General features: G+C 40.9%; 1 protein-coding gene across 4 annotated transcripts in view; it reads left to right on the top strand.

Moving 5' to 3' along the window:
• The window catches only part of LOC110322609 (UDP-glucuronosyltransferase 1-1), a 126709-nt gene extending 113334 nt beyond the window's left edge, over positions 1-13375 (top strand). For 2 of the 4 annotated variants that reach the window (XM_021199312.2, XM_029539305.1), the window contains exons 3-6: positions 9401-9532; positions 10148-10235; positions 10488-10707; positions 12502-13369. In XM_021199312.2, the coding sequence (XP_021054971.1) occupies positions 9401-9532; positions 10148-10235; positions 10488-10707; positions 12502-12799 (738 nt within the window). In that variant the 3' untranslated portion in view covers positions 12800-13369. Of the gene's footprint in view, positions 1-6302; positions 7213-9400; positions 9533-10147; positions 10236-10487; positions 10708-12501 lie in introns of those variants that run through there. The other 2 variants (XM_021199310.2, XM_021199311.2) reach the window with 2 other exon arrangements.
• The last annotated feature ends 36 nt before the right edge of the window (positions 13376-13411 follow it).

The following is a 13411-nucleotide window of genomic DNA, read 5'->3' on the forward strand; positions in this document are numbered from 1 at the left end:
AAAGAAAGAAGGCGAAAGAAGGCGAAAGAAGGCGAAAGAAGGCGAAAGAAGGCAAAAGGCAAAAGGCAAAAGGGGCAAAAGAGGCAAAAGAGGCAAAAGAGGCAAAAGAGGCAAAAGAGGCAAAAGAGGCAAAAGAGGCAAAAGGCAAAAGGCAAAAGGCAAAAAAGGCAAAAAGGCAAAGGCAAAAAGGCAAAAAGGCAAAGGCAAAGGCAAAGGCAAGGCAAGGCAAGGCAAGGCAAGGCAAGGCAAGGCAAGGCAAGGAAAAAAAAAAGAAAAGAAAAAATAATGAAACTCTCCCAGGGACAGAGTGAAATCCAGAGATGTCCAGCCTTCTCTCTGGCCCCTACAGGAGAAGTTCTCTACCCTCTTTGTATTGTCTGTTTGGTGCACCAATCTTTCACGTGTCAATTCATGTATGTTTTTGTCTTGTTGTCTGAATGAGTGACTGTTCTGTGTTTCATGTTGGAAAATAATAATGGCTAAAATTTTATCTGCTGATTTAGCCTCAGTTTACACAGTGGAGCCTGAGAGTGGCCCACACTTTAGCCAAGAATCAAGCACAGCAGGAGAGTCCCTACTGAAAAGCTGTTTTTTAAAAAAGGAGTCTACAGCCTTTTGGTTCTAAGGCAAAAAAGCTGATAGGTTTTTTTTTTTCCCCTAGAAAATTCTCTGCAATAGTGATTATTGTGTTGAGCAAATGACAAAGTGCTTTTTATCATAAAATTGTAGCTAGAAAAAGTAAAATTCTTTGATTGGTCTAAATTTATATAAGATTCATATAGCCGCTTCATTTGTTTTTTGACTGGTCTTAATGGTATAAATATGCTCTGCATGTCTTCATCATAGAGTATTAGCTATAAGTTATTGGGTTTAATTAAAAAGATATAACATTAGTAACAAAAAAGTTAGCTTTAGATTGATAACTCAGGGTTGGAGTCTTTTAAACATGTGGCATATAGTAGGCCAAAAATCTAGGCCTCTAGGATACTTCTAATTGAGATAATATTTAATGTGATTCTTATCCTAAAAAGTAGACTTAGAGATAAGATTTAAAACAATGTCTCTTTAATAAAGCATTAAAATTTGCACTGTCATGCATTCATAGATATAAATTGGCAGCAAAACTTTGTAACGTGGTAGTGATGTTTTTAATATTGATTTTAAAGATAATAAATTGTTTTAAAATTAGGTTTTGCTTTCCCAAAGTTGTAGATCTATTCTAATATTACAAAAGAAACTTAAATTCTAAAATCTGTCCTCACTGCAAGAGGAGCAGAGCTCAGAGCAGCCTTGGCAAGGCCTGTGTGGCACTTCTTTTGTTTTGCAAACTGTGCCTAGAGAAGTTTACTTCAAATCTTTGCTCTCACACAATGAGCTGTAAAGTTCTGGGGAGTAGTTGTTGCTCCAGAAAAGATTCAGAGGCAATATCTTTATAATATTTAGTTTTTTTGTTATTCTATAAAATTGTGGTACAAAAAAATTTAAGAAAGATAAATTGATTTGCTTCAAAATTTTTATTTTCAAAAGCTTCCAAGAGATGTTAACTGGCTAAGACCTCACCTTAAGTCCTTAAAGTGACTTAAACCTTTGTTGGATGTTAACAATAGAGATACAAATTAATTGGTAAAGAACAAAAGGCTTTGCAAAAAAATAAAGCTTTTATAATTGATCTCAATTATAATCAATGGTAATCAAATATTAGCTGCCTATTCTAGTTACTGTAATGTGTCCACAGCAATTCTTTGACAAAGAAAATATTAATGTAAAATCATTTTTTTTATCTCCACGTAAAGTTTAAACATCCTATTGTAAGGCTATTATGATGCTAATTAAGAATTAAGAATTCCTTGTTCCAAACAGCAATTGAATTGGTTATTGCAAAATATTGATATTTGACCTATTGCATACCATCGTTTTTAGATAAAATTGATAATCATTATCCTATAAGGTAAGTTAAAAATTGTATGCATGCTTTTGTATCTTCTGTAAATTCATGCATGCATGCATCCCATTTACTGTATTTAAAAACAGTCCTTTTATGGTAAAAAAAGTATATGTGAATTGGATCACATGTTTATTCTTTTGAATTTACTCCTGCTTCAACACAGATAATTAAATTGTGTGCTGTAGACAGTGTTTTAAAATGTTAAATAATCAAGCTTTAATTTGTATATTAATAGTTAATATAGAGCTCAGAGCTTACAATTGCTTAAATTATTTGTCCCTCAGATACTATGAATTCTCAAATTTGCAATTATTTATGCATATCCAACTCATAAGAAAAAATGCTGTTCTTTTAAAAAGACTGTCTTTGGACATTTAAAAATTTGTTCTAGATTACCTGGACAAGATCTCTTAAGGCAATGCCATGCTAGATTTATATCCCAGGCAGATTATAGACCTTACAAAAAAGTAATTGGCCATAAAATCTCATTTCTTTACATCATTAAAATAGTAATGGCTTAAGATAATATTTTCGTATTTTTAGAGAATGTGCATGTCAAATTGTAAAAATTTGTTCTCAAGTGTCCTCAGTTTCTACCTGTTTCCACACAATGGTGTTAATTCTTGAGGACTTATACTTAATTGCTGCAAATAGATACTTTTATCTTTGGATAAATAAATAATTAAATAAATAAAATGCGCATAATCATGTCTAGGTAAGATAAAAAGTATCCACTTATTGACACATGACACGATCCTGTTCAGATACATAAAATGGGGAAAAGGGGGGCAACGTTTTTGTTTTTTTCCACAAAATGCTGCAGGAACATGCTAGCTTCCAGAGTGATTTGTGTGAGAGGCTGACCTGAGAGTTCCTGAGTACCCTGACATTTGTACTCTTCCTATCTCTGCCATGGGCTACAGAAAGGAGAGTCGAAATGGTGTCAACTTGGGGACAACTGACTCGTGAGGCGGAGGGACTGCTACAGAGTATTGGACAAGATTTCATCAGAGACACCGTTTTTGGCCATTCAGGCCAACTCCCCTATAGCTGTAAAAGCTTGTGTACCTTACCTGCATGCTATATTGTTAGATAATTTTAAGAGTTAAGATCACCAATCTTGACAAGTCTTTTCATATTCATTGTAATTCTTGTCAATTAACTAATTGTGTAGATCCTAATTTAGATAAGGAGTCTGCTGTTATGATTTTGTTAAAGAGACCTGCTTATGTTTTGCTGCCTGTAAAGTTAAGAAATGATTTTTGGTTTAAATATTCAGGAATGCAAACTTTGAAAGGATTAAGTAAGCAATTTTAAGAATTACTGCTTTAATTGCAATTTTAACTTCTTTTGCATTATCTACCACAGCCTTAGTTCAGCAAGTGCATACCGCCCATTTTGTTAATAATATGCATAAGAATATTTCCTTAGCTTTGTCAGAGCTGCATATTATAGATAAAAAATTGGAGGCAAAGGTCAACACCCTAGAAATAGGGTGGCAATAGGGCAAGATATTGCAAATATTAAGGTTAGGTTAGCTACTAAATGTCATGCTTCTTTCCAATATATTTGTTTCACGCCATTACCTTATAATACAACCATTGATTGGGAAAAGACTACAGCTCATTTGCAGTGAGCTTGGAGAGATACTGATATTTCTCATGACTTGGAACAGTTAAAGGCAAAAATTTCAGATATTAACCAAAGTCATTTGGACACTTGGAACATTGATTAATTGGCCAGAAATTTAAAAATAATCTAAGTGCCTTGAATCCCCTGGATTGGGTTCAATATATATAATCCTACTTGCTATTATTATTGACATTACTTTATTAGTAATTGTTATGTTTCCACACATCTTTAGAGTACGTCTGAGATCTGTCGCTATGACGAAGCGAGACATTCTGGAACTTTGGCTGAAAAATAAAAATAAAAAAGGGGCAATGCCACGCCCACTCCAGTGAAGTCTGCTTGACAGGCCGAGAGGCCTGGAAGCACCCATGAGGCAAAGAGTTTCAAGGAAACTCAGCCTCCTGGAACCTTGGCATTTTCATAACCCATATTCTCAAACCATGTCCCCATGGTGTATGCTCTCTTTCAGTATTATAAGTGACTTTAAAGATTGAATTTTATCATAGGTGAGCCTCCACCAGTGTGAATTCATTAACATTCAAATTTACTTCTAGTTGAGACAGTGAAACTAATTAGGCACTACAAAGAACAGAGCCAGCATAGCTCAGGGCTAGTCTGCAGAGTGATTACTGAGGACAGGGAATACACATTGGCCTAGTGAAAAGGTGGGTTTCAAATCCCCCTGAAACAGGTGTTTTTACTAGGCCCAAAGGAATAGCATAATCAAGCATTTACTGGGAACCCCTGGTGGTGGGGTTTAACAATTGACTAGCTTTACACCTGGGTTCCTTCTTAAGCTGCCTGGTCCTCCCTTTGCCAGCCCCACCCCCCGCCATCTTTTGATGTATAAAATCCTTTGTTTTGTGTTATTGTAACTCTGTGGATGTGTCCCGCCTGGCTTTTCTTGTTTTTTCTCCTGTATAAAAGTTTGATGCTCAATTTAGAAAAATACAGTCAGCTACATACTCTCTCGTGTTCGGTCTCTGTGTCATTTTCCCATCCATATCCATGCCCATCTGTCCGAGACTCTGATCTGCACAGACTGAGGAGGGACTCTGAGCCCCAGTCCATGGCAGACTAGTATTGTGGTCAACACTGGGATCAGGACTTTCTTCCTAGAACTGTATAGAACATCAGTGGATCCCCACAAAGAGTACAGGCTGTGTTTTGCCCTCACTTTGGCTGCTCCTGTTGGGCGTCATTTCCATTCTGCAGCTCTTCACCTAGTCTCCAAGTACCCCAGATTGTGCTATTTGAACACCTTCTTGGGCTCAAAGTCCTCCCTTCTGCCTTTTCTTCATTCACCATGGTGGGGTCATGACCTTAGGTTCACAACTTCCCGTTCAATTTCTAACTGGGTGGAATTTTCACTAGGGACATGTCTGGGTACTTCTGGAGCCTGGAAGTCAAGAGTGTAGGCTTTGGGTACCAACATCCAGGGCCTGTGTCTTAGCTCTGCCAAGAACTCGGCAAATGTCTTTGCTTTTGTCAGCTTCGGCATGTTTCTAAATGAGGGACATATAATCTGCTTCTACATGACAGTGCTATGGGATAAGATGTGTTACAGAATGTCCAGCTTGACAGCACTTAATACATAGTATGCATGATTTTGTTGCCTTCAATTCAAGCATTAGAATTCCCTCTTGGCATCAGGCAAATGTGATGAGCACAAACGTACTTACTAGCTGCTGCTTACCTAGTTTGATTTTCTGTTTAGAATATGTTTTCTCACTGTCTCTCTGAGGAAACTCTTGGAGAGGACTTCTGTCCACAGATCCATGTGACTTTGCCTTCTTGGTCATTTCCTACCCCAGCCTGGTTCCATTCATTTGTATCTTCAAAGGGCTGACTTATCACTTTGAGCTGAGAGTCTGTCTTTCTTCATATCGGAGTCCTGAAAAGGCGGGGCACTCTTCTGTGCTGGTCTCAGCTGCCATCTTGAAACCCAGCCCTGTCCTAGATCCACTAAGAAGAAAGCAGCAGAGGCTGAGTTAGTAAAGTCCTCTGCAAGCATAAGAATCTGAGTTTAAGCCCCAGAAATCATGTGAAAATTCTGGAGACAATTGGGCATGCCTGGAATCCCAACACTGGGGAGCTAGAGAAAGGGAGAGATCTTTGCTTGGCAGTCTCCCTGTATGTAGCTTAACTGGTAGTCTCCACTCCAGTGAGAGAGCCTGCCACAAACACAAAATGTATAGCCTCTGAGAAATAACACCCAAGATTACTCTTTGGCCTACGACACACACACACACACACACACACACACCCCACATTTTTAAATGATGGAAATGATTAAGAGGAACCCTGAGTGGATGATGGAGGGCTTCCATGGACAAAAGTGACATTTCAACTCAATGTTTCTTTCTTTGCAAAAGACTTTCTGAGTAACTGTCAGTCTTATTCTTGGGAAAGTGTTATGCTTTGGCACTTTACGGTCCTTTTTCCCCTCTCTGTTAACCCTTTCTGACTTACAAAAATGCTAGTTTAATGTGTCCAAAATGGCCAGAGATGGTTGGGCCAGCTATATTCACCCAAACATGTGATTTGAGGAAGGAGTAGCTGTCAGTTCAATAACTATTATGTATGAAGGAACTCAGAAAAGCTCTACCCACTTTGTCATGGAAAACAAATATTCTAAGGTCTTTGCCAGTTCATTGACAGATTTAGTCATGGGGCACAATCAATCATTAACTGGTTGCACAGGTTTCTCATATGTCATGAGCAGGCTTAAGTAGACCTCTGGCAGCAGCAGAGAGAGAGGTACCATGACAGTGGTGTGCTGGAGCTCACGTTTGCTTCTGCTTCTTCCGTACCTTCTGTTGTCTGTGTTTGGTCCCTCTGCATCCCATGCTGGCAAGCTGTTAGTGTTCCCTATGGATGGCAGCCACTGGCTGAGTATGCTTGGAGTTATTGAGCAGCTGCAGAAGAAGGGGCACGAAACTGTGGTCATAGCACCTGAAGCTTCAATACACATAAAAGAAGGATCATTTTACACTCTGAGGAAGTACCCTGTGCCATTCCAGAAGGAAAATGTGATAGCTACTACTGTGGAACTTGGGCGGGCTGCCTTTAATCAAGATCCTTTTCTGCTGCGTGTGTTCAAAATATTCATGAAAGTCAAAAGGGATTCCAGTATGCTTCTGTCTGGCTGCTCCCATCTGCTGCACAATGCCGAGTTTATGGCCTCTCTGGAAGAAAGTCACTTTGATGCTCTGCTGACAGACCCTTTTCTTCCCTGTGGCTCCATTGTAGCCCAGTACCTGGCTCTGCCTACAGTGCACTTCTTGAACGCATTGCCATGCAGCCTGGATTTGGAAGCTACCCAATGCCCCGTCCCATTGTCCTACGTGCCCAAGAGTTTGTCTTTCAACTCAGATCGCATGAACTTCCTACAGCGAGTGAAGAACATGCTCCTGGCTGTGTCAGAGAACTTTATGTGCAGAGTGGTTTATTCCCCCTATGGGTCACTTGCCTCTGAAATCTTACAGAAAGAGGTGACTGTTAAGGACCTTCTGAGCCCTGCATCTATCTGGCTGATGAGAAATGACTTTGTGAAAGATTACCCAAGGCCCATCATGCCCAACATGGTTTTTATTGGTGGGATAAACTGCCTTCAGAAAAAGCCCCTATCCCAGGTGTGTATTTGAATGGCGCCTTTCCGTGCCTGCTGTTCTTTGGGGGAAAAGAACTTTCGATAGGTGTGTGCTGATCTCAGTGAGGTTGTATGGTTTCAAGTGCTCTCTCTTGTTAACTTCTATCCCCTACGTCTCACAGTCTTGAATTTGTCTGTCCTTGACATCCTTTCCTGACTGACTTCTTTGTATACAGTATTCTGAGAAATACATATTTTAGGTATTTTATCCTGGGTAATTAAATTTCATGTAGCCAGCATTAATTGTCAGAAGAAACACTGTGTTTGGGACACTTCTCAGAGAACAGAGCTGTGTACTACGAAGCATCCCTTTGATTAGAACTCGTGTTCTTAATTCAGGCACTAGTAGCTTAAGTCTGATGCAGTTGTTCTTTAACCCTTATGGATCCTGGCAAAAGTCTCTACCTTTATGGCCCTTGTTATCATTCTAATGTCTAGATATTCTAACAGAGAGCTACATATTGCAGTCTTTCTCTTCTTCCAGTAGGGCAAGGTGTCATCCCTCTGTCTGAGCAAGAGACAATCTTGGTAAAAGAAAGCAATTCAGGACCACAGTCGTACATGTTGAGTCTGAAGAAAATAGCTAATAGGGGATCCGGGAAGCCAAAGATAGAAAGATGCTGGCGAAAGAGACCAATTATAGATGCAGGCAAGCTTGTACTTGGCTCAAGGGAAAGGCTTCTAACAGGTAGTCTAAATGGATCCTGGGAGAGCAAACGATGTTTTCTTCAGAGTTCAGAACCAACTGTGCAGCTCTTAGTAGAATGTAAGAAATATTTAAAGATCTCATCAGCTGGAGTGAAGTATCCATAGAGAGGTATTTCTTTTGGAGCATTTATCATGTTTAGAAAGAAACAAGTCCTAGATCAAAGATGATTTGCAGCTAACATGTTGCCTCATTGTTTGGCTGTCCCAAGGATTGTGATACTGTGGCAAAGTTTAGGGCATCTTGTTCCAAGTAGAGGGAACTCACCTTTGCTGAATCCACAAAAGTTGATGCAGAGTCCAACCTGCCTCTGTAGCTCACAAACTTGCGTGCTAGTTGAGCCTTGGCCGAACCCTGCTATCTGACTGTGAAGTTTATGACCCCACAGAGCTGATTTTGTGCAATCACACACTACTAACTGCCAAGTAGGCGTGGGAGGCCATGCAGGAGGGAAAACTAGACTGATCTCTTTCCAGATAGGATTACATGTATCTTGATTGTGCAAAGACTCTAGACTGTAGGTGAGCTATGCGCTATCTGGAGGTAGCAGGAAAGCAAAGGGCACTAGGATGTGAGCTGCCTACCCCCAGGAAAGAAGTCCCTGAGAAGGGAAGGAAAACAAGAGGCAGTCCTAGACAAGGAAGGCTTTAGAGCAACCAACTCTAGTATGCTCTTAAAGAGATCGAGATCCAGGGCTATGGCAGAAAAGCCTGGCCTGGCCTTTCTCACTCTTTAGATGGTCCAGTGGGAGAGACCAAGGTGCCACTGCTGTGATGATCCAGGGGGCTGCAAGAGCCTGGCCCTCAGGTGGGTGGAAGAGGGCAGCTGTTCCTCTGGGAAGGTTGTTCAGAGTATGGGATCCTAGTATTCAGGATAGAATTTGGTAATCATCTCTGTATCTTACATGTAGGGAGATCAGGACATGATTTGCCCCGGAAACTTTAGATTTAAGGAATAAAAGTACCAGGTTTCACCTGCGGGCAGCCTGGCATGTCATACCATCATGATAATGTTCTCCGAGTTCTTTGGAAACAGCTGAGTCCATCAAAGATTCTTGGTGGTTAGTTAGCTTATTAATAATGTACAGCATGGGAGTACTGCCATGCTAGTTAGAGTCTGTTTCCTGTATGGGGCCACAGGTAGGAACACGTGTATGGACCTGTGTCATGTTCATGGAGGTACATTCAGGTGTATGCACACTCAGGTATGTCCCTCTGCCTTTCTTATGGGAAGCCAGCACATTACATGGATTCTGCATCTCCATGGAACCCTACAGATAACCCTATAAGTAGGACATCCTCATGAATTGACAGGGGACAAGGAGACAGTTGCCATGATGTTTGTCTATTGCAAATACCCCTTCACTGACTTCCTTAAGAGGAAAGTAACTTGTAACCTAATGTGCTCAGGTCACAAGGAATGTGAGGGACCAGAGATGACCTAGAAATATCTTTTTCTGCTCTAGGAATTTGAAGCCTATGTCAANGCCTCTGGGGAACACGGCATCGTGGTTTTCTCTTTGGGATCCATGGTCTCAGAGATTCCGGAGAAGAAAGCCATGGAAATTGCTGAGGCTTTGGGCAGAATTCCTCAGACGGTAAGATGGTTCTGCATGGCTCCTTCATAGCTGTTGTTATGAGAGCTCTGGCTCCAGAGTCAGGGGTCTGGAAATCCTCTGACATCCTCCAGTGTTGTTGTCATTGTTGTTGTCTTTATTGTTATTATTAGCATTAGCGTTTGTATTTTATTATTATTATATTTTTCAATTTCATTCAGGTANTCCTACACTGTGGTCTGTCTCACTCAGATTTCTCCTCTTCTCCTGGACACTCCAAAGCATTAGGGAGAAACTGGTTAAAAATAAGCGTGGAACTGCTTTCTGCATACNAAATGNCCAAATNAGGATGCTTTACCAAAAGGATTTNGTTTTTGTTTGNTCTNCCTTGGTTAGCTCTGGACATTGACTGGCTTTGTTAAGAAAGATTCCCTTTGCAGTGCAGAAAAGTGAAGAGTTTCCTGGTGCCTGGCTTGGTGGCTTCTCACACTCAAATCACCAGGTTTCAGCATCAAGATACAGTGTTGCCTGAGACCCCACCATGTAGAGGCCATAGGTGTTCTTTCCAGATGACTAGCCTTTCTAGCTAGTATAGCAATTAAAAAAAAAATCACATTGTGTTCTTTTATTAAACATTGTGCTTTTTGNCCCTGTGAGGTCCTGTGGCGCTACACCGGAACTAGACCATCGAATCTTGCAAAGAACACAATTCTTGTCAAATGGCTACCCCAAAATGATCTGCTTGGTAGGTTGGGGGTATCTGATATGGAGGTCAAACCAGGGTTAAATTAAGAAAATGACAGGCATGAATGTTTTCAATGATCCCTTAGCTTGATTGTGGTCCAGACACATAAGACATTGCATACATCACTCCTCCCCCTCCNCCACGCCGACTTTCTACAATGGTCACATGTAGATAATAGTCCCTGGGNTATTCTCAGAATCCAGACACTGTGAGACTGGTGAGNTCAGCATCCCTGTGTGTTTTACTTCTCAGGTCATCCAAAGGCTCGGGCATTCATCACACACTCCGGTTCCCATGGTATTTATGAAGGAATATGCAATGGAGTTCCGATGGTGATGATGCCCTTATTTGGTGACCAGACGGACAATGCCAAGCGCATGGAAACAAGGGGAGCTGGGGTGACCCTGAATGTCCTTGAAATGACTGCTGATGATTTGGAAAATGCCCTTAAAGATGTCATCAATAACAAGAGGTAGGTAATAGAAAAGAAAAAACAAACAAAGACAATAAAACAAACAAACAAAGCCTACTTGTATTTATACCTACAGCATTTACAATCAACACAACAACAAATACATAAAAATCTAAATTTATATAAGATAATGTGGGAGTTATTTCTACTTATAAAATGACTATATTTTATCATAATTTTTTTTAAAAAAATTATTTCCCTAGATTTAAAAATCTTCAATTAAAAATAATACCACCATAGTAGGCATCTCACGTCTAAGATCCTGCCAAGAGAGAGATGTCCCATTAAAAGATGTGTAGGGGTGATGCTGGAGAGATGCAGCACTCTGTGGGTGGGTAAGAGCCCTTGCTGGTAGAATTGAGGACTGAGTCAACCTGCAGCATGTATGTGAGATGCCAGGCCTCAGCACAATGGGAGGGAGTGGCAGGAGGATTGCTGGGGCTTGCTAGCCACCAGCCTAGATTCAGATCCCATGAAAGACTATTTCAAAGAAATGAAGTGAAGGGCCACAGAGGAGAAAGTTTTCTTACAGCCCTTGAGTGAAAGCATAGACACAAGTCTGCACAGACACAGATGTGTAAGTGTCCACACACACACACACACACACACACACACACACACACACACACATCATGAGATTGCTTAATCTCTACTTGAAATTTAGTATATTGCTGTGAAGGTTACTGGATTTATTTTGTTGAAAAGCTCTGGGAAGACCAGCATGGTTGCAGACATAATACCAGAACTTTGGTGACAGGAGGATCGCTACAAGTTCAAGAAGAGTTCAAGGCTCTAGAGTCACGATTCTATCTTAAGACAAAACCAACCAACCAAACACAAACAAACACCAGCAAAACCCCAGACAACAATTTAAAACGTAGGGAGGTGGAACCTTGGCTCGGCAGTTAGGAGAGCACTTGCTGTTCTTCCATACAACCTTACTTTGTTTTCCAGCGCTAGGGGGAATCCAGTGCCCCCTTCTGGCCTCCATGGGCACTGCACTCATGTGTTTGCACACACAGAGAGACTCAAACACATAAACACAAAAAAATAAAATCTTAAAAGGAATACCACAAAATTTTAGAAGAAATAGTGGCCAGAGGTAGATTTCACCCAGGAGCAGCGTTTGGCGTACTCACGAGAACATGTATGTAAAAGAGTTTTAGGCACATTCCTTAGCCTGTTTTCTGCTGCAATAGCAGAATCTCCAGAAGGCCATGACTTCTGAAGGGTGAAAGTTTATTTGGCTCACAGTTCTAGAAGTTGTTGGTCTAATGCTGCCTCCCCACATGGTAGANACCTAGAGGTTCAAAGGATGTGTGTATGCAAGAGAGAAAACGCAAATGACATCCTTGCTTGATCACAGCCCGCTCTCACAGTGACACATTCCAGCTCTGGGGACAAGGACCACCATCTCTCTCAATGGCTTCTCACCTCCTGAATGTTCTACCACCTCTCTGTACCTTCACCTCAGGGAACAAAGTTCTCACACATGAGCTTTTGGGCAGTACATTCAAAACCACACTACCCTTTCAACTGTAGTTCATGCTTCTTCAAGTTCATTTTACCATAAGGAAGGCATAATATAATTTCCTACAAAGAAATCACTAAAAGCAAAAAAAGAAAGAAAGAAAGAAAGAAAGAAAGAAAGAAAGAAAGAAAGAAAGAAAGAAAGAAAGAAAGAAAATAGAAAAATTCTGGTTATATTAGAATCATGCTTACCTGGAGACAAGCCTAAGGGAATGCTGTCTGTTATGTGGGTGTTCCGTGCACTAACAATTTCCGTGTGTTCAGCTACAAGGAGAACATCATGCACCTCTCCAGCCTTCACAAGGACCGTCCTATAGAGCCTCTGGACNTGGCTGTGTTCTGGGTGGAGTATGTGATGAGGCACAAGGGGGCACCACACCTGCGTCCAGCTGCCCATGACCTCACCTGGTATCAGTACCACTCCTTGGATGTGATTGGCTTCCTCCTGGCCATTGTGTTGACAGTGGTCTTCATTGTCTTTAAATGTTGTGCCTATGGCTGCCGGAAATGCTTTGGGGGAAAGGGTCGAGTGAAGAAATCACACAAATCCAAGGCCCATTGAGAAGTGGGGGAAGTGAAAAAGAAGTATTAGTCCATTATCNGATCAGTTGAAACTTGGAAACAAGTGTTTAAATCCATGTTGTTTTTATTAGAGAAATAATTCACTATACATTATACACTCAGTAACATTTAAAAAAAAAAAACAATCTAATTGCTGGCCACANCCATCAGGGAAGGTTCTAGAATGTGTGATCTGCTTCTCCAGTATCTTCAGCCTGGACAACTCTTGCCATCTGTTGGTAACTTACAGAAAGTTTGGCACTCTGCCTTCAATGACAGCCCCAAAGTTTCCCCTGCTCCTGCCAGCTGATGGCTTCCTCCCCTGGATTCTCAGAGTGTTGTGGTTTTCTCCAGTGTTAGTCATTCCTCATTGTGTTCAAGCATTGAGTGTGGCTCGGCCTTTGTAACTTTGGGAGAAAAGATGAGGCTGTGACACTNATGGCCCTGGGTTTGAGATAATAATCGTTGCTTGGGCCTGAATTTGATGAAAACCAAAGTATGTTCTAAGGCAAGTACATCTTCTGTTGTGTTCCCAAACCAAGAACTTATCAATAAATTCATATAAATTGTATTACTACTCTTCTTTTCATTGGTGTTATATTTATTTGTTGTC

Source organism: Mus pahari, chromosome 5 (genome assembly GCF_900095145.1).
Source record: "Mus pahari chromosome 5, PAHARI_EIJ_v1.1, whole genome shotgun sequence".
NCBI classification, from domain to species: domain Eukaryota; kingdom Metazoa; phylum Chordata; class Mammalia; order Rodentia; family Muridae; genus Mus; species Mus pahari.